This window comes from Quercus robur, chromosome 10, assembly GCF_932294415.1.
Source record: "Quercus robur chromosome 10, dhQueRobu3.1, whole genome shotgun sequence".
In the NCBI taxonomy this organism is placed as follows: domain Eukaryota; kingdom Viridiplantae; phylum Streptophyta; class Magnoliopsida; order Fagales; family Fagaceae; genus Quercus; species Quercus robur.
Genome location: NC_065543.1, coordinates 45,305,646 through 45,326,576, shown reverse-complemented (window position 1 = coordinate 45,326,576; position 20,931 = coordinate 45,305,646). Strand labels below are relative to the sequence as shown.

At 41.2% G+C, this 20,931-nt stretch overlaps 1 protein-coding gene across 1 annotated transcript; it reads left to right on the top strand.

Annotated features, from left to right (window-relative positions):
* Positions 1 to 8,995: 8,995 nt before the first annotated feature.
* Positions 8,996 to 10,335, top strand: LOC126704229 (uncharacterized). Its single transcript, XM_050403246.1, has 2 exons — positions 8,996 to 9,469; positions 9,542 to 10,335. The coding sequence occupies exons 1-2, from the start codon at positions 8,996 to 8,998 to the stop codon at positions 10,220 to 10,222; spliced, it is 1,155 nt and encodes a 384-aa protein (XP_050259203.1). The 3' UTR covers positions 10,223 to 10,335.
* Positions 10,336 to 20,931: the final 10,596 nt, after the last annotated feature.

Here is a 20,931-nt window from a genome sequence, read left to right as displayed (position 1 = left end):
TTTTTATAAATTCTATAAAGGAAAAAAAAATCGATTCATAATACTATTTGTATTTTGAGAACCATGGTTTAACACGTAAAATCACCCATCGCAATTAGCTTTTAACACATATTTCCACGTTTATTCTATACATACTTACAGTGCCAGCAAAAGAATTGAATCAGAGATCTAAACCCAACTGAAACCAATGAACCATGCAAAAAAGACACTAAGATAAAACTTGGGTTAAAACCATGAACTCAAAAGTCAAAAGTACTTGAAAGGCAGGAGGTTTATGCAAGTTCCAATATCAAATACTCGCTCGTGGTCGTGGGTTTGAACTTTGAAAGAACACAAGGTGGAGCGGAACACTCATCGAAAAAGGCAGTTGCAATTGAAGTTGATCTTGATTTTGATTCTAGCTTTGGCATTTTTGAAGGTGATTTAATTTGGCCATTGTTGTCAAAGCTGTCTGTGGAAGCCTTGAACACGTACTACGTTTTAGGGTTGTAAATGAAACAAAGTGTTTATAAACATTTCATACTCCACTCTGGAAAAAAACTTATGTTTGTTTGTTTTGCAAACAGGTCAAACTTAAATCCAAATTTAGACTTGATTATTAAACAGACCTAGCTCAAATATAATAATATATTCATGAAAAAACTCGTGATTATAAGACTCGATTTAACTATATATAATATACATTTGTCTTAAAATATACTTATATGGACTTAGAAATGGATTGTGTAAGTTTGTAATTAGATAGATCCATATAATATCAAATTATTATTTATAGTTTATTGATAATATAAAAAAATCAATTTATAGTAAAAATTCATAGATTTATAAAGGGGTAAAAAAGTTTAGGCATACTTTTACTACATAATGAAAAAAATTAATAAAGTAATTCGTTAACAAGCTCAAATTTATTCAATGAGAAAATGAAGCGAGTTTAAATATGTAATGAAACTTGAGCTCGACTCTTTGAAATAAATCTAAAAAACAAATCTAAACTTCTAATAATCGGCTCAATTCATTTACAACATATCAGCTACCATGGTTTATCTCTAGTATGGTAAATGATATCAAAACTTTTCTCTCTAATTTTGTTGTCTGGGACTTTGTCCATCATGCCGAGAAGTTAATGTACTTTCGGCCCATAGTCATTAGTGCGGCCACATGGGCTTTGTCTTCTCATACTGATAGGCCAGTTTCACCAGCTTCTCTACCCTCCTCTGCTTCGGACTTAAAAGGCAGAGATGGACGTGGCCCTTTGAGTGTTTTTGTGAAATAAATATGATTATTCAGCAGAAAAGTAAAATACAAAAGGCCAATAACCTTCATTGGGGTTTGGCATAGCAGCGGTGCAACCCACCACGGTTCTAATGCATGTTGCAACCAAAACAGGCAATGAGTTTGCATATTTACCATTGTTAAGTTAAAGATTGACCCAGTTAAATTAACCAATTATTTAAGTTGATTAATTAAACCAAATTACATACAAATTCAATTAAGTGTGTGTTTGATTTCAAATTAAAAAGTCAGCTTATTTTTACTATTATTCGTAGGTCCCATTGCAATTTTTGGTACTATTCGTGAGTTTCACTATACTATTTCAACTAACTTTTACTTTTATTTACAGTACTTTCAACAAAAAAGTTTTCAATTTCAGCAAAATAAACAGATTCCAAACAGACCCTAAGACACAATCAAATCACCAAATTAAAGGTAAGTGTAGTGGAAAATAAGTTTAACACAATTATTTGATCACGAGGAAGAAAACTCTCGCAAGCAAAACCCCATTGGGTGAGTTTTGATTACCACTCTCAAATAATTTACTAAAACAACTTGAGGTTACAAGAAATCTTATGCTATCCCGAAGTATCTATCTATAGTAAAACCTACTAATCTATAAGGAAGCTCATTTTTAATCCTAATTAAACTACTTCTTGCAACAAACTTTTTCTTTGCACAAATTCCATATCCATGACTAACACTAGAATAACCAGTTGATTAATGTAGCTTTTGCAATGTTTTTCAAATTGTGCTTTGATGAATCGATATATAGTAGCTTGGTACAAAACCCTAGATGCACAAAACGTCACAGCAGCACTAAGCATGCGTGAATCTCTCTATATATATGATGACAGCCATAAAATATCCCTTTCATATGTTCTAGAACCCTAGTGCATGAATTCCAAGTTAGACTAAGTCATCATGGTCTGAAACTGAAATTACTATTCAGTTTTCCCTTAACTCAATAAATCGAGAGGTGTCAAGATTCATTTATTCTTGATAGATCGATAGGTATTGAGAGGTACCAAAGTCCTGTGTCAGCAACTTTTCTTGAACAGTCTTGTGTCTTCAAATCGTACCACATGGATGTGTCTTTTAATACACTTTAAACTAAGACTCAATTACATATAAAGTGCATTTTAACTCAAATGTGCCAATGTATAAAACTAACCCTAACAACTATTGTGTTTGTTTGATGAGTCAAGGCAAGTAAAAAGGATTCACCTGCTAGCCCATACAACATCATGAATCCAAGAGCATTGCATTACTAAGTAATGCTAGAGAAGCAATTTTTCACAATATTTTTCACTTGTTAAGATGATTATGATTGGAACATTACTTTCATATGGGTTTATCTCTAATCCCACCTTTATAATACATTAATCATAACAATCTATGTTAACAGTTGTGAGAAAAGTTTCAAAATTTTTTGTTAAATCAATATTTTCTTAGCACATAAACACAATCATAACTAGAACATAATGTTTGAGATTTAACATCAAAGTATTTTTATAAATATTCGCAAGGTCAAGAACTTTCAGTCTAAAATCTAGGGGAACCAAAGGAGTTGAGAACTTTTCATATCATATTTACAAAGTCAAAACCTTTGTGAGTTTCAAACCTAGATGATGCGATGGAGTTAATTCTCCAAAAAGAATTAGCTATTGGTATCCCTTTCTTATAGATTTTGTTAACGGATACTTTAAGGGTATTCGTTTATGAAATACTTTTAGAAACTTTTTATGAGAAAGGAAAAGAGCAATTAGTTTGTTTGATAGTCATTTATATTTTCATAAAAATTGTATCAAAACTTTCTCAAAATATTTATTAACAAATGCCTTAGAAGTACCTATTAATCAGACCATTTACTTATTGTACTTCCAGTTCAAATGCCCACGTGGAGGATTTCGTTGTCGAACAAATTCTGCAAATCTACATCACTTTGAGAATTAATTGTTTAGAATACATCTGCCACTAAATGCCAATGGTATTCTCTTTTGATTGATATCTTACCCTATATGGGGAACCCAAATCCTTCGGATGGGTTGAATACTTGAATCAGATGATGGTGAGAATAAATGTAATGACAAGAAAAAGAGAAGTATCGTAGGTTCATAAATTTATAATCCTATTTAACTGTCTTCATCATGAGGGGAATTCCAATATTTAAAAGGGGAAGCACTAACTCACTTAGATTAATAATGGTGTCACATCAAATGGCACAACTCGTCACGTAAGCAAGTTATGAGTGGTAGAGGTGTGATGGTGGATCCATGTGGGGATACACCTCTACCACCCAAAACTTATCACGTGAATGAGTTGTGACACAAATTGTGTTATTTGATATGGCATCAGCATTACTCTCTAACTTAACATATCTCTTAAAGTGGAGGTGACATTGTGAATTTAGGATACATTAAATGAGTGTGTAATTTATTATTAAAAATAAATAAAGGAAGAGAGGCAAAAAAACATTACCAGAACACAAGATATTTGTTGATCCTTTAGCTTTTTCAAATTGATTATTTTTGAATTAAGAATTAGTCAAAATATCAGGTTGTGAAATTGGAGTGAGAGTAAACATTATGAATTCAAATACTAAAATAAATAAATACCCAATTCAATAAATTATGATCTTCGGAATCTCAAGAAATGATGATGACGTGGGATACTAGATGTTTTTACAAAAATATTTACTATAAAATAAATAAATAAATATTTAAAACACTTAAATAAATTATTTTAATCATAATGAGTACCATGGAAGAACTAGGGAATTTTTTATGCATACTTAACTACTTGTCTGTATCGATGGATGTATTAGTTCACGATAGGTGCTTGGGCTTTCTCCTTCTTCTGCATAGGGCCCCTCACCCATTTCTTCTTTCCCCAACTGAATTCTGTCACAAGATTGAGAATTTTAGATGGGCTGATATTTTATTTCTCTACTAGCTTGTAACTCCATGCATATACATGGATACACTTAAAGATATACAATAAGATGTATAATATAATTCCTATATATATAATTTAAATACTATTGATAGTCATTCATGAGACTACTTGTTCTTTCTTGATTAAGCGTTTTTCATGTGATTTATATGTGAGGTGTTTGATTTTGCTTACAGTATTCTGCTCACATATATTGTTAAGAGTGTTACACCCCATTTCAGAGTGATTTCATTTGTTGAGTGATAACACCGGAAAGATTTGAGTTGGAGCATACTTTCAAATAGAGATTCGAGTCAAGTTTATTTTAAAACTAAGAGTATGTTTGGGTTGGCTACCACTTTTCACTCACATTGAGTTTTGATGGCATGAGAAATCTCTTTAGCATTTGTAGTGTTTTTGAACTTGAACTAATCCTCTTTTGCAAAAGGCAATTGAAAAAAAAATTGATTTTCTTTGTTTTGTTTATTTTAGTATTCATTCTCAGAATTTTGTGGGTATATTCCCTGCAAACCCTCACGAGACTACAACTCGTCCACTAGTGTAAGCTAGAGGTTTAAAGGCTTGTTGCATACGCTAAATGCAATCAAAAATTCCAGCGAAAGTGGATTAGTTAGGATTTCCTTTTTCTTTGTTTTAAATTTCTTTGTTTTGTTTTACTCTTTATCTGTTTTGCTCGAGGACTAGCAAAATGTAGGTTTCGGGGTATATGATGTGCATTGATAATAGCTTAATTTTGCATATTTATATCATTGTTAGAAAGCATTATCATACTTATTTTGAGTTAATTCATGCATTTTATATTTGGTTTTAGAATAATGCTGAATAATCAATTTTGTGCTTAATTGAATTTTATTGCGTGAATTTGTCTTTCGTAGGAGAATGGAATTAAATAAGTGGATTTGTGCAAAGAAGAATGCTAATGGACTTTACTTTTACAAGGGCCATGATAAAGTTAAAGAAGTCCAGCCCAATTAAATTTAAGTCCAATTGGAGCAAGGAATCAATGGAAATTTGCACTGAATCCAAGTCCAATTCGGATTAGGATTCCAACCTACACATCAATTAGTATTTTTGGCATAACTTTCGGCTCAGATGTTCAATCGAGATGATTCAAGTTGGGCTGAAAATTTAACTTAAAGGGCTATAATTTTGTAGTTTAGCAAAAGTCCGAATTCTGATGTTAAATGGGCCAAAACCGTCGGTTAAGTGAAGCCTAAAAATCTGGGATTTTCTCCAAACGGGAATTCAACTTGTAATAGGAGTCCTTGACCTATTTAAAAGCTCTTTAGGGAAAAATTCAGGGGGGCTGAGGCTAGTGCTAGGGCTGAGGGCTGAATGTATAGAGAGTGTGGCTACTTCTTTGGTTTTCTTCCATGACAGTTAGTTTTATTTTATTTGTCTAGTTTAATGTTTAGTATTTTCTTTCAATTACCATGTGTAGCTAAATTTATAATTAGGGTTGAGGATGAAACCTTGTTAAGGATTATCAGTAATATTTATGTGATTTGATTTTTCCCACAATAGTTGTTCTTTAATGATTTAAAGTGTTCTTGCTTCATATCAATTGACTAAGATAGGATTCTAGATATGAGTTCAATCATGTTTTTCTTATGATTTAGGATTTGTCTTAATTAATTGAATGCTTGGTTTATTAATTCTTGATTATAAAATTGGATATCGCTTGTGATTTGTCTCTCAATGGATACAATTTATGATTTGATTTTTAGAATTGGATATATCTTGTGATTTGTTTGGCTACAGATACAATTGATGATTTGGTTTTATACTTAAGAAGCGAAGAAGAACATGCTTTAGATTTTAAAACATAAGTTTTAATGATGATATTTTCCATGACAGCAAGATTGATTTCTAGATTATCATGTAGTGAGTTGGGAAAAATTAATGATCATAAATATATGCTGATATGACTTACAAGGCAGATTCCAAAATCTTAATTCATTTCCCTTGATTGTTTACATCTTTTTATTGCTTTATATATTTTGCTTAGTTTAACTATTTGCTCAATTTTATTATTTGCTTAGTTTATTTAATTGCAAACAACCAATTTTTATTAAACTAGATTAGGATTAATTTGGTTAAGGTTTAATTAATTTTCCTACGTTCATACAAGTCCCTGTGGGTTCGACCTCGTTCTTATCCAACTATACTTCGGTACGGTTCGTACACTTGTACGTTGTGAAATTTTAAAATACTCGCAAGTGTACGAACCGTACCGAAGTATAGTTGGACAAGAACGAGGTCGAACCCACAGGGACTTGTATGAACGTAGGAAAATTAATTAAACCTTAACTAAATTAATCCTAATCTAGTTTAATAAAAATTGGTTGTTTGCAATTAAATAAACTAAGCAAATAATAAAATTAAGCAAATAGTTAAACTAAGCAAAATATATAAAGTAATAAAAAGATGTAAACAATCAAGGGAAAAGAATTAAGGTTTTGGAATTTGCCTTGTAAGTCATATCAGCATATATTTATGATCATTAATTTTTCCCAACTCACTATATGATAATTTAGAAATCAATCTTGCTATCATGGAAATTATCATTGTAGGAACCAAGTACAAGACTTCTAGGCCTTAGATCACTTGGGCTCACAATTTATTTGTAGTGGGCTTAAGGATTTCCTACAATGGGTCGTTCTCGGCAGAGAGACTCAAAGCAACACTCAGTTGATACTCTCTCCTTGACTGTTTTCTCTCAATTTTTCTGAACCCTTTCTTCTCCCAACTTTCTTCTATTTATAGCCAAGGTTAGTGGGGAGATTATGATTACAGCCACCGTTAGTGCTACTGAAAGTCCAATATTATCTTATTAAAGTGGATGTTTAGGTGAGAGGGCGGTGCAGCATTTATGATCTTGGAACTTGGCTCCATCTTGACCGATTATGTTCGGCAACTCAGTTCCCTGTGAATATCACATTTTCCCGGGAACAGTTCATATATTTGACCGGGAACGTTTGACCGATCACCTCTTGGAATTCAATACTCTACGCTTGTTTGTACATTAAGGAAGCTCCAAGAAGGGCGCAGGATAACTAGACCTTTCTGCTGGGCCTGTGCCCAAGGCCGGTATGGGACTCGGCCCAGGGCCTGTATGGGACTGGGCCCAGGGCCTGTATGGGACTGGGCCCAGGGCCTGTAGGGGCCTAGGATCTCGGTGCCGTACAATAGTCCCCCCTTGATTCATACTCGGTCGCCGAGAAGAATCAAGGAGCTGTCTGGGCCTTTTGACCTCGGGAATCTTCTAGCCTGGGACTTATGACTGTTACTTCTTATTAGTATTCATCTCAAAAGACGCGCCGTTTCGCGGCGCCAGGCGCAGTCGTCATTATTGCCTGATGGTTCGTGGACCGAAGCGGCGCACGAATCGGTTACGTTTGGCATTCGCTGGGTCGCTCGTAAATTGTGCCCATTTATTGCTTGATTAAACGTTTCTTCTTCCCCCATTTCTTTTTGGCTTTATAAATAGTCCCTCTCTGAACACCATTCCATTTTTCCTTCGCCTTTGATCTTTAGTGCTTACTCTCTGCCAACCACATTTCTGTGCGCTTGCTTGCTCAGTGTTCTTTTCCTCCTTAGAACCCAAAGTAAGTTTTTCTTCCCCTTCCTGTTCCCTCAGCTTTATTTCTTTGAGTTCACTTTTGTAGTTTTAGGCTTTATAGATGGGTTACTCTTACCTTCTAGAATCCCCGGCTGCTTTGGCCACCTTTAGGAGTAAATTTAATATTCCCGATGACGTGGATGTGGCTCACTGCCATGAGAGTGATATGGAACTCCACCGAGGGCAGGGTACAACCTTCTTTCCTTTGATGTCCATTTTAGAAGGTGGGGTCAGGTTCCCCGTAAATCCCCTCTTGATAAACACACTCACTTACTATGGGCTGTGCCCTGACCAGCTTCCCCCCAATTTTTACCGGGTAGTTAGTTGTGTCAGTAAGTTGAATCACACCTTTAACTTACAGTTAGACCACCATGACATTAACCAAATGTACAGCCTCTGTGGGAGCAAAGCCACCAATTATTACCTAAAGACAAGGGATGCTCGGGTACGGCTGATATCATGCCTACCTGACTTGAACAGGAACTCCGCCGGGGAGTTCGTCAGGGTGCGCGGCAATTGGTTTGCCAGGGAGATCCCTTGCCCCCTTACACAGCGTGAAGTGGGTTCGTATCATCCCCTTCATATAATTGCTTTCCTCCGCCTCTTCTTTTCTTCTTATTGGAGTAAAAATTTTTTATTGTTAGAGACTAATGCGCCACCTGTTCTTTTGTAGACGGCAAAGTGTTTGTTCAGGACCTCAGAGCCGTCCACGCCAAGGATTTAAACTTCGTCCTCCGTTCCGAGATATACGTGCATTGGGACGGACAACTCCGGGCCTCGCACTTGATCCTCGGAATGGAGCCGGTTTATTCTACTTGGCAGCCTTTCAAGCAGGCACTGATAGTTGACAGCCCCCTGATATCATACATAGACGTCCGGTACGTAAACTTTTTGCCGCCGAAGCTTACAACCGGGGAAGCGAGGGAATTTGGTCGGCGGTTTACTTGCGCGGACGAGCTAGCCCCTTTGCGAGACGAATCCGCAGAAAAAGCATCCCGGCGTCTCAGGGAGATAGCCCACGAAGCCATACAGCAAGGAGACCAAGCGCAAGGGCAGCCCATTCCCGAGAATCCAGCCGCCGTGCCTCAACAACAAGTGAAAGAAGCGGCTGCCTTGCTAGCTGAAGCTATCCAACCTAGTGGAAGGATGGCATCAAGGAAGGTGATGTCAATAGAACGGTTCGTGCCAGGTGCCCGACAACCCAATCAGCCCCCGCCTTCCCAAGGCCGGGGTCAAGTGCCTCAGCCCCCACCTTCCTCGCAAGCCGGACGTGCCCGAAAGAAACAAAAAGTTACCGATCAACCTTCCACGGGCCCGGGAGATGCCACTGTCCAGACTCCTCCCCGACCAACAGGTGGAATCGTTATCCACGAGCCGCCAACCGAAGCTGGCACGGGGGGCGCGTCCTCCTCCCAAGTGGCTCCAGCGTGGAAGCCAAAGTTCCTTTTGGACGGCAAGCCATTGCCCTCAACCGCCTGTGTTCGGATGTGGGAGAAGGGCGAGGGCGGCCGTATTGCCCAAACTTTGGCCGAAGCTCTCCTACTTCCCGAGGACGTGCATGCTTTTGAGGAGGGGTCCGAGGAGTCTGTGGGGCGCCGGTTAGAGTGGCACGCCATTGCGGTAATTCTTTTGTCTATCTACTCCTTCATATAGATTTCCTTTTGCTTCTTTTCTAACATTCGTGCTTGCTAGGCCGCTCAAATGGCTCACATTGTGGCTGCCCGGGCACGGGAGCTTGCCGAGGAAAACAAGCGCGAGAAGGGGGCGCGGGAGTCAGCAGTTAAAACGGCTAAGGAAAAGCTGAAAGCTGCTGAGTCTGCTGAGAAGAAGGCTGCTGCTGCGGAGAAGAACCGGGCATTGGCCGAAAAGAGGTATGCGGAGCTCCTGATCAAGCAGAATGAGACGGAAGTCAAATTAGCCGAAGCCATCAGCCTTAACACTTCCAACGCCAATGAGATAGCCGATCTCAGGGCAGGCTTGGCGGCCGCGGAACAAAAGTGGTATGACATAGGTTTTGCTGATGCCGAAAATTCCGCAGAGCCGGTGGTGGCTCGGGCTCGGAATATGGGTTTCGAGGCCGGGTGGTTTGCCGCTCTCCAGGCAATGGGAGTTCCTGAAGATTCGCAGCTGAGAGACCCCGGCCAAATTCCATTTCCGAACCCTGTACCTGCCGTCCAGGACGCCCCGGCTGCTATTGACGAGGAGGAGACGGCCAGTATGAGGGAGCTGGTTGAGCAAATCGATTCTCACGCCGAGCCCAAGGAAATGGAGGCCACCAGCATCCCGACTGTGCAGGAGCTTCTCGGTGAGGACCCGCCTTTCCCTCTGACCGTCCAGCAGGAAGTGACACCGCCGACCCAACCTCCCAGCTGATTTTACTTTTATTTACTAGCTTATTTTTAATTTGTTGGTTTTATTTGCCTATGTCACCGAGATGTGGTGACTGAACAATTGCCTTATTTTGCTGGTTTTATTTGCCTACATCACCGGGATGTGGTGACTGAACAATTGCCTTTATTTGTTTAATTAGCAGACCATTTTCTTTTCCCGTTTCAATTTGTTGAATGAATTTATATCTATTTGTGTGTTTTACTTGAATTATGCCAGTGTTATGGCCGCTTAATAGAATGGTACCCCCGAAAACCTGTTGTGCGGCGCTTTGGGTAATTTGAAAGCGCTAATGGACTTAGTATTTGCAAAAGAGTTAGGTTTTCTTCAGGCTTTAGTATAACCGAGAATCGTGTTTTCGTCCTTAAAGTATTCGCTTGTAAGGTTTCCACCTGTTCGGAGATTTGAGTTTAACCGAGAATCAGGTTTCTGTCCTTAGGGATTTGTTTGTAAGGTTTCCACTTGCTCGGCGATTTTGATCGAGCCGAAGGTCAGGTTTCTATCCTTAGAGATTTATTTGTAAGGTTTCCACCTGCTCGGCGATTTTGATCGGGCCGAGGGTCAGGTTTCTGTCCTTAGAGATTTATTTGTAAGGTTTCCACCTGCTCGGCGATTTTGATCGAGCCGAGGGTCAGGTTTCTGTCCTTAGAAATTTATTTGTAAGGTTTCCACCTGGTCGGCGATTTTGATCGAGCCGAGGGTCAGGTTTCTGTCCTTAGAGATTTATTTGTAAGGTTTCCACCTGCTCGGCGATTTGGATCGAGCCGAGGGTCAGGTTTCTGTCCTTGGAGATTTGTTTGTAAGGTTTCCACCTGCTCGGCGATTTTGATCGAGCCGAGGGTCAGGTTTCTATCCTTGGAGATTTGTTTGTAAGGTTTCCACCTGCTCGGCGATTTTGATCGAGCCAAGAGTCAGGTTTCTGTCCTTAGAGATTTATTTGTAAGGTTTCCACCTGCTCGGTGATTTTGATCGAGCCGAGAGTCAGGTTTCTGTCCTTGGAGATTTGTTTGTAAGGTTTCCACCTGCTCGGCGATTTTGATCGAGCCGAGAGTCAGGTTTCTTTCCTTAGAGATTTGTTTGCAATTCTCTGGGTGTGCGGTTACGGAATCAAAAACAGCATATAAAAAAAACGTTCATCATGCTCTTAATTTCAATGAAATACAAGTTCTGGCTTACACGGATGATCATGCATAGAATTTCTTCAAGTTGTTGGCGTTCCATGGTCGGGGGAGCGGCCTCTCGTCAAGGTCCTCCAAGTAGTAGGCCCCTGCACCCGCAATGGCTGTGACTCTGTATGGCCCCTCACAGGTTTGAGCAAGCTTCCCTGCAGCCACGTCCCGCATGTTCCCCACTACCCTTCTTAACACTAGTTCCCCGGCACTGAATTCCCTCCCCCTTACATTTCGGTTGTATCTTTGGGCCAACTTCTGCTGATACTCGGCGAGCCGTACGGTCGCGGCCTCCCTGCATTCTTCTAGCCAATCCAAATGCTCCATCATCAAGTCGGCGTTCTGGACGGGGTCAAACCCGACGACCCTTGCACTGCATAAGCTCACCTCGGTTGGTATCACTGCTTCTGCTCCGTATGTCAGAGAAAACGGGGTTTCCCCCGTGGATCTCCTAGGGGTCGTGTGGTAAGCCCACAATACACTGGGTAGCTCCTCCGCCCATCTTCCTTTCGCCCCATCCAACCTTCTCTTGAGCTCGTTCAAAATAGTCTTGTTTACTGCCTCAGCTTGGCCGTTGCTTTGTGGGTATGCCGGGGTTGAATACTTGTTCCTGATGCCGAGCTCGCTGCAGAAGGTCCGAAAAGCGTTGCTGTCGAACTGTAGCCCATTGTCTGTTACTAGCGAATTCGGCACCCCAAACCTTGTAACTATGTTTTTCCATACAAACTTCTTCACATCCGTATCCCGGATATTAGCCAAGGCTTCGGCTTCAGCCCACTTCGTAAAGTAATCTACAGCTACCAATACAAAACGGCGGTTCCCCGTTGCTCGGGGGAATGGCCCGAGGATGTCAAGCCCCCATTGTGCGAACGGCCACGGGCTGCTGACAGGGTTTAGGTGTCCTGTAGGCTGATGGATCATTGGGGCGTGCTTTTGACACTGTTCGCAGCTCCGAGCGTATTCAACGGCATCCTTCTGCATCTGTGGCCACCAAAACCCCTGTGTCATTGCTCTGTGCGCTAAAGATCGTCCCCCAGCATGCCCGCCACATACTCCCTCATGTAGCTCGGTCAGAAGCTCTTTGACTTTTTTGAGATGTAGGCACAAGAGGTAAGGGCCTGCGAAGGATCTTCGGTACAACTTTCGATCCGCAGAGAGCCAGTATCGGGGAGCCATCCGGCGAATCTTGTTGGCCTCGGCCTCATCCTCTGGAACTTTATCTTCGGCAAGGAAGTCTATGATCGGGTTCATCCAACACGGACCAGCCACTGCTACCTGCGCAACTTCTACTCCGGCCTGGTCGGGAACACTCTTCACATAAATGCTTGGCTCCCTTATAAGTTCTATCGTGATAAGCCGCGGCGTGTCCTCGGTGGCCGATAAGGCTAACCGCTAACGTGGCAAGAGAGTCAGCGTGCTTGTTTTGTGACCAAGCCACCTGGGATATCTTTACCGTTCCAAACTGACTGATAATCTGCTTTGCCGTACTTAGGTAAGCTTTCATTCGGGGGTCCCGAGCCTCGAAGTTCCCCGTGATCTGATAAACGACCAGCCGAGAGTCCGAGTAAATCTCAACATCCTTCGCGCCTAGATGCAATACGGCTCTCAATCCGGCCAGTAGGGCCTCATACTCGGCTTCATTGTTCGAGACTTTGAACCCCAATCTGAAGGAGTGTTCCAGTCGTATACCCTCAGGGGTGATTATGACAACGCCAGCCCCGGCCCCCATAGCATTTGATGCGCCGTCCACAAATACCCTCCACGGGCGAATCTCCGCACTACAGATTACCTTGCCTTCGTTCTTGGGTGTGAATTCTGCGATGAAATCAGCGAGAACCTGTCCCTTCACCGAGCTTCTAGGTCGGTATCTTATGTCAAACGGTCCCAACCGAGTCCCCCATTTGGCAATCCGACCTGTGAAGTCCGATCTCTTTAACAGTGACTGCAAAGGATACTCGGTGAGGACGAACACCGTGTGTGCCTGGAAGTAATGTGGCAACTTCCTCGTGGCGTGCACCAGGGCTAAAACTAACTTCTCAAGGGGCAGGTACCTTGTCTCGGCGTCTACTAAGGTTTTTGCTCACGTAATACACTGGCATTTGTACTCCCCGGTCCCTTAGTAACACAGCACTTACGGCATGTTCAGTGACTGCAAGGTACATAAACAGATCTTCCCCGGGCTCCGGGTCCGTCAACCTCGGCGCCTCTGCCAAGTATTCCTTTAGCTCTCGAAAAGCCTCATCACAGCTCTCGTCCCATCGAAACCCCTTCCACTTTTTCAGAAGTTGATAAAACGGCCGGCAGCGATCGGCAAACTTGGAGATAAATCGGTTCAGGGCGGCTAACATTCCAGTGAGCACTTGCACCTCTTTAGGATTGCTTGGTGGTTTGAGGCGGTTCACGGCCTTTATTTGGTCGGGGTTAGCTTCTATTCCCCGAGTAGAGATCAGATATCCCAGAAACTTACCAGCCCCCACTCCGAAAGTGCACTTCTCGGCATTCAGGCGCAATTTGTGCCGTTGTAGTATCTCGAATACTCCCCGGAGGTCTTCGGTGTGCTGTGACTCGATTCTGCTTTTTACCACCATGTCGTCGATATAAACTTCAACCGTGCATCCAATCTTTTCTCGGAACATTCTCGTCATCATTCGCTGATACGTGGCCCCGGCGTTCTTCAATCCAAACGGCATGACCTCGTAGTGATAGTTTGCATTCGGGGAGATAAATGCTGTCTTTTCTCGGTCTTCGGGTGCCAAGGCAATCTGGTGGTAGCCCTGGAAGGCATTAGGAAGCTCATCCTCGGGTGCCCGTATGTTGCATCTACTAACTGATCAATCTTGGGCATCGGGAATGGGTCTTTGGGACATGCCTTGTTCAAGTCTGTGAAGTCCACACAAACTCTCCATTTGCCGTTCTTCTTCTTCACCACGACAGTGTTTGCCAACCACTTCGGGAAGAATATCTCCTTTATGACTCCGGCCTCCCTCAGCCGCTGTACCTCCAGGTTTACTGCATCGACGTGTTCTTTTGACACTCTTCTTGGTTTTTGCTTCTTCGAGGGGAATAATGGATCCACATTGAGTCTGTGGACAATGAATTCGGGATCTACGCCGGGCACTTCATACGGGTTCCATGCGAAGACATCTATGTTCTGCAACAGGAACAACAACATCTCTACCCTTTCCCGGTCATTCATGCTTGTACCTATCTGGAAATATCTGTCACTATCTGGAAGAATTCTTACCTTCAGCACCTCCTCGGCAACGTCCGCCCCAGTTTCCCGGGGTTTCTGTAATTGCTATGTAGTCTCTTTCTCGGCGTGCTCAGCTTGACCGAGCTGTTCCTTTTCCCACCTGACCGCGGCTACAAGGCATTGCTTCGCCACCTGTTGGTTCCCCCTTACCTCTGCAACTCCATACTCAGTAGGAAATTTTACTTTCACGTGAAGGGTGGACAGAACAGCCCCCATGGCGTGAATCCACGGCCTCCCCAGGATTGCGGTGTAAGGTGCGAATGATCGGACTACTATGAATGTAACTATAACTCCCTTGCCTTCCATGTCCACTGGGAGAGAGATTTGCCCCTCGGGAATTACAACTCTCCCGTCAAACGAGACCAATGGCGTGTCATACTTCGCCAAATCCTGGGTCTTTAACCCGAGCCCTTCGAAGAGGTCCGGGTACATGACGTCAGCCCCGCTACCTTGATCAATCATCACCCTCTTCACCAAGAATCCGCCTATCCGGGCTGTCACCACCAAAGCATCGTCGTGAGGTTGGATCGTCCCTTCCAAATCATCTTCTCCGAACGAGATGGCCAGCCGTCCAACTTTCTTTTTCTTCTTGGATGATTCTCCCTCCGCGCAAGCCACTGTCATTACCCTTTTTGCCGCTGCTGCTCTTCTTGGTGCGGCATGGATGACGTCGATTACCCCCAGGGGTGGTGGAAGGGGGTTCCTTTTTCTGTTGGGCGCCCTGCCCGGATTCTCGGTCAATGGAATCTGCTACAAACTCTTTCAGGTGCCCTGCCTTCACTAGCTGTCCGAGATGATCTTTTAATACCCTACACTGCTTGATGGTGTGCCCTTGTCTCTGTGATAGGTGCAGTATAGGTTTTGGTTCCTCCGAGATGGGTCGCCCCCCATTTTGTTCGGCCATCTGAAGAATGGCTCATTCCTGATCCGTTCCAAGATTTTGTGCACGGGCTCTTTAAACACCACATTAACCCCTTCGACTTGCACCTCTGGTTCCTGCATTCTGAAGTCTCTTTTCGGCTTTGGCGGCAAAATGCTTTGCCGAGATCTCCTCGCAAAAGGAGCTTTCCCCCTGCTTTGCAGCCGGTCATCCTCCAGGCGTTTGTACTCCTCTATGCGTCTCATCAGTTGCCTCATGTCCTTCGGGGGTCTTCTCGTCAACGACTCCCGCAATTCAGAATCTTCGGGGAGCCCCATCCTGAAGGTGCTTGCCGCAATTTTCTCGTTTCCTCCACCAATCTCGTTGTAGAGTTCCCAGTATCGGCTGGCATAACTCCGAAGGGTTTCCCCGACCCTCATTTTCATGGAAAGCAATGCGTCGACTGGCTGTTGCACTCGGCTGCATGTCACGAACCTGCTGCCGAATTCCTGAATCAGCTCGGCGAAGCTGTGTATAGAACCTTTCCGCAACCCATTGAACCATCTCAGTGCGGTAGAGCCGAGACTAGAGGGGAATACTTTACACATCAATGCATCGTTGTGCGCATGCAAAGACATCATGTGGATGTAATGGGTGACATGTTCCACGGGGTCCGTCCTCCCCTCATACGAATTGAATGGCGGTCGCGTGAATCTGCTCGGCAGCGGGGCCCGTTCAATTTCATCGGAGAATGGAGACCGGGCCGCCATCCGCAAGGCTCGGCTCATGGCATCCACGGCAGCATTGTGGTGCAGTCGTTCCTCCGGCGATTCTGATCCTTGGTCATCGTAACCATGCGACCGTGAGCGGTTTCATTGATGACGTAGTCCCCGTGGTTGCCGGTGTGACTCTTGGGAACGCGATCGGTCTCGGGATCGTTGCGTACCAGATCGGCTGGAGCCCTCGCCCTGATTTCTCCTTTGCTGGGGGTTGCGATTCCTTTCATGTCGCCGATCCCTCGCTTCCAGCTCTAAATCCATTACCAGTCTGCGCAACCGCTCCAACTCTCGGTCTCTATCATCATGTTGCCGATGCGCCGAGACGCCGGAAACCGTCCGGTGTGTCTGAGCCAATCCTTCTCCCAATCCGGACCTTTCCTCCCCCCTTGGTTGCTCCCTATCTTCCCGACGTTTCTGCCTTCTCTCCCTCCACGTTGACCCCCGAGAAGATCCTATGGAGCCGCTCGGTGCACGCTCTCCTGAACGCTCCTCAGACATTCCTTTCGTTTGAGTCTCAGTCGAACCACGGCTTCGTAGGAGGGCCCCACGGTGGGCGCCAATTGTAGGAACCAAGTACAAGACTTCTGGGCCTTAGATCACTTGGCCTCACAATTTATTTGTAGTGGGCTTAAGGATTTCTTACAATGGGTCGTTCTCGGCAGAGAGACTCAAAGCAACACTAAGTTGATACTCTCTCCTTGACTGTTTTCTCTCAATTTTTCTGAACCCTTTCTTCTCCTAACTTTCTTCTATTTATAGCCAAGGTTAGTGGGGAGATTATGATTACAGCCACCGTTAGTGCTACTGAAGGTCCAATATTATCTGATTAAAGTGGATGTTTAGGTGAGAGGGCAGTGCAGCATTTATGATCTTGGAACTTGGCTCCATCTTGACCGATTATGTTCGGCAACTCAGTTCCCTGTGAATATCACATTTTCCCGGGAACAATTCATATATTTGATCGGGAACGTTTGACCGATCACCTCTTGGAATTCAATACTCTACGCTTGTTTGTACATTAAGGAAGCTCCAAGAAGGGCGCAGGATAACTGGACCTTTCTGCTGGGCCTGTGCCCAAGGCCGGTATGGGACTCGGCCCAGGGCCTGTGTGGGACTGGGCCCAGGGCCTGTATGGGACTGGGCCCAGGGCCTGTAGGGGCCTAGGATCTCGGTGCCATACAATCATCATTAAAACTTATGTTTAAAAATCTAAAGCATATTCTTCTTCGCTTCTTAAGTATAAAACCAAATCATCAATTGTATCTGTAGCCAAACAAATCACAAGATATATTCAATTCTAAAAATCAAATATAAATTGTATCCATTAAAAGACAAATCATAAGTGATATCCAATTTTAAAATCAAGAATTAATAAACCAAGCATTCAATTAATTAAGACAAATCCTAAATCATGAGAAAAACATGATTAAACTCATATCTAGAATCCTATCTTAGTCAATTGATATAAATCAAGAACAACTATTGTGGGAAAAATCAAATCACATAAATATTACTAATAATCCTTAACAAGGTTTCATCCTCAACCCTAATTATAAATTTAGCTACACATGGTAATTGAAAGAAAACACAAAAAATAAAATACTAAACATTAAACTAGACAAATAAAATAAAACTAACTGTTATGGAAGAAAACCAAAGAAGTAGCCGCACTCTCTATACATTCAGCCCTTAGCCCTAGCACTAGCCTCAGCCCCCCTGAAGTTTGCCCTAAAGAGCCTTTAAATAGGTCAAGGACTCCTATTACAAGTTAAATTCTCGTTTGGAGAAAATCCCAGATTTTTAGGCTTCACTTAACCGACGGTTTTGGCCCATTTAACGTCAGAATTCGGACTTTTTCTAAACTACAAAGTTGTAGCCCTTTAAGTTAAATTTTCAGCCTAACTTGAATCATCTCGATTGGACATCTAAGCCGAAAGTTATGCCAACAATACTAACTAATGTGTAGGCTGAAATCCTAATCCGAATTGGACTTTGATTTGGTGCAAATTTCCTTTGATTCCTTGCTCTAATTGGACTTAAATTTAATTGGGTTGGCCTTCTTTAACTTCATCATGGCCCTTGTAAAAGTAAAGTCCATTAGTATTATTCTTTGCACAAATCCACTTATTTAATTCCATTCTCCTACAAAAGACAAATTCACGCAATAAAATTCAATTAAGCACAAAATTGATTATTCAGCATTATTCCAAAACCAAATATAAAATGCATGAATTAACTCAAAATAAGTATGATAATGCTTTCTAACAATGATATAAAAATGCAAAATTAAGCTATTATCAATGCACATCAGTCATTTTTATATTTTGTTAACTCTTTAAAAATATTTGTAAAGATATTATTAGGTATAAAATGTAAATTGTCTATTTTCTTTTGAAGCGCTATTTTTTTTTTTTTTAACAATTCATTTATTCTAAACTCTTTGGTTATTGTACTTAATAACTCACTTGGATGAATATTTATGATATGGTCTCACATTTGATTCTAAAATTAAGGAATAAAACTTTTTAAAAATAAATAATTTAGGACACATGGCGCAAAATTGGAACTCTAATTTGAAATTCTAATTTAAGTTTCTCTCAACTTCACCTATTATAATATAAATTTAATACATTCTCTTATTTAGAAAGAGGGGGGGGGGGGGGGGAAGATTTCAACTAATATTCATAAGGCATTTTTTATTTAAAAAAATTGGCCAATCAATAGAATAAATTTCTAATATGATTTATCTCTCTTTATCATGAGTGTAATTCCAATCTTTGAAAGGTAAAGCTCTCCCAACATCTTTCCCTTACAAGTGTTTGGTGGAAGGTGACATCATGAATTTCATATACATTGAATCTTTGAGTAAGTTTAATAGATAAAGTATGCGGTTAACGGGAGACCTTAGAGTATTTACTAATAGACCATTTTAGAAAGAAAAAAAGTTTATACCATTTTTATGGAAAATATAAAAAGTTGTAAAAAAATCTTTTATTTTTTAGCAATGCTACAGTTTCAAACTATTTTACATCATTTTTACAAACTGCTATTGTGGTCAACTTTTTACTAATTCTCATCTAGGCTCACCAAAACATCACTTTTTTATTTACCATAATCACTCACCAAATCAGTAGTTTGTAAAAAATTTTGTAAAAAAGTTTGTATCTCTAACATTTTCTTTTATTTTTTCATTTTCCCATACAAAATTTCTAAAAATATTTTCTAAACCAATTCCATAAGACATAGGTTAAGCTTTTTCCATAAATAAAAGAAGAGAAAGAGAGAGAGAAATACTACAAGATCGCAAGATAATTGTTAGAAGTGGCAAAATTGGCCTGGACTCAACAATCCGACCCGAACCCAAAGAAAAATATCCGACCTTACAAAGGCGTGGGTTAATGTCATAGCAAAATACAATGCCGTAAGAACTTCATAAATATCCCTGCAGGTGATCATTGGTAGTAGAGTAGTTCCTAATGACCAAAGATTCAACGTGTGAATGTCCAACAATGTTGGTTCTAGGATCACCATATATAGAGAACAAGTGTGGTGGCAATTGCTCTGCTTCAGGATCATCATAGAATTCACAAGTCACTAAGTATTGGGTAGGAGGGTGTATGAATTTTGGGCAAGGAATGAATCTAGCAATTGTGCTCCAACTGGTTCTTAGTTTGACATATAGATGTGTTGTAATTTTTTATTTAACACACATCACAATTCACACATGTCCTCTCTTGTTCTGTTTTAGTGCCTAGTGTCTATCTGCACTAAAATGGTCAAAACAGGTTGATCCTTATATATTAACTTGTATAAAGTATAATCTATTAATCTCTGATACAAAAATAAAACAATTGAACGATGAAGCAGCATGACATTCTGTGCTTTGGACCAAACAAGAGTGTTACCGAAACACACTCACACTCAGACTCCCTCTTTATTCAGCACTAGTATTTTAGGATTTGTTTTGAAATTAATTGAACGATGAAGCATTGGCCGATTAAATGGTTTTTTTTTTTTTTTTAACTATAATTTTTTTTTTGTTTTTGAAAGGCTAAAAAATGGGCTTCGTGTCTAACGTTGTGGTGAAGTTTGGGCCGATCTTGTTGTATTTTTTGGACTAATGTTTGTTGGTTTAAGTGACTAAGGAATATGTTTAGGGGGAGGGGGGAGTTTAATTTAGGCCCAAATTTTAATTGAACCTCTCTCCTTTTTTTTTTTTTTTTTTTTTTTTTTTTTTTTTTTTTTTTAATTTGAGATGCAATTCTAATTGAACCTTAAATAGACTTGCAGAAAATTTTTTTCCCCCTAAAATCCAGGGGGGCCATGCCTTTGCAATGCTAAAAAAGTGCCTGTCTTGAGCGATAAAAAAGTTGTAAAATAATTTGTGATTTTTTTTTTTTTTTTTACTGTGTTTGTTCTTATTTAAATGGGAAGAGTAGACAAAGCTGAAGAGAAATTCTCTGTCCTCTAAAAACAAGGACAATGTGACGAGTGCAATGATTTCATTGTATCTAACAAATGCATTCCTTGAATTCAATAAACATTAATAATAAATAAATAAATAAAATACTCATTTAATTTGATCGTTCTTATATCTTGTCAAATGTAGTTAGATGCATGAAAAGTTGACACTA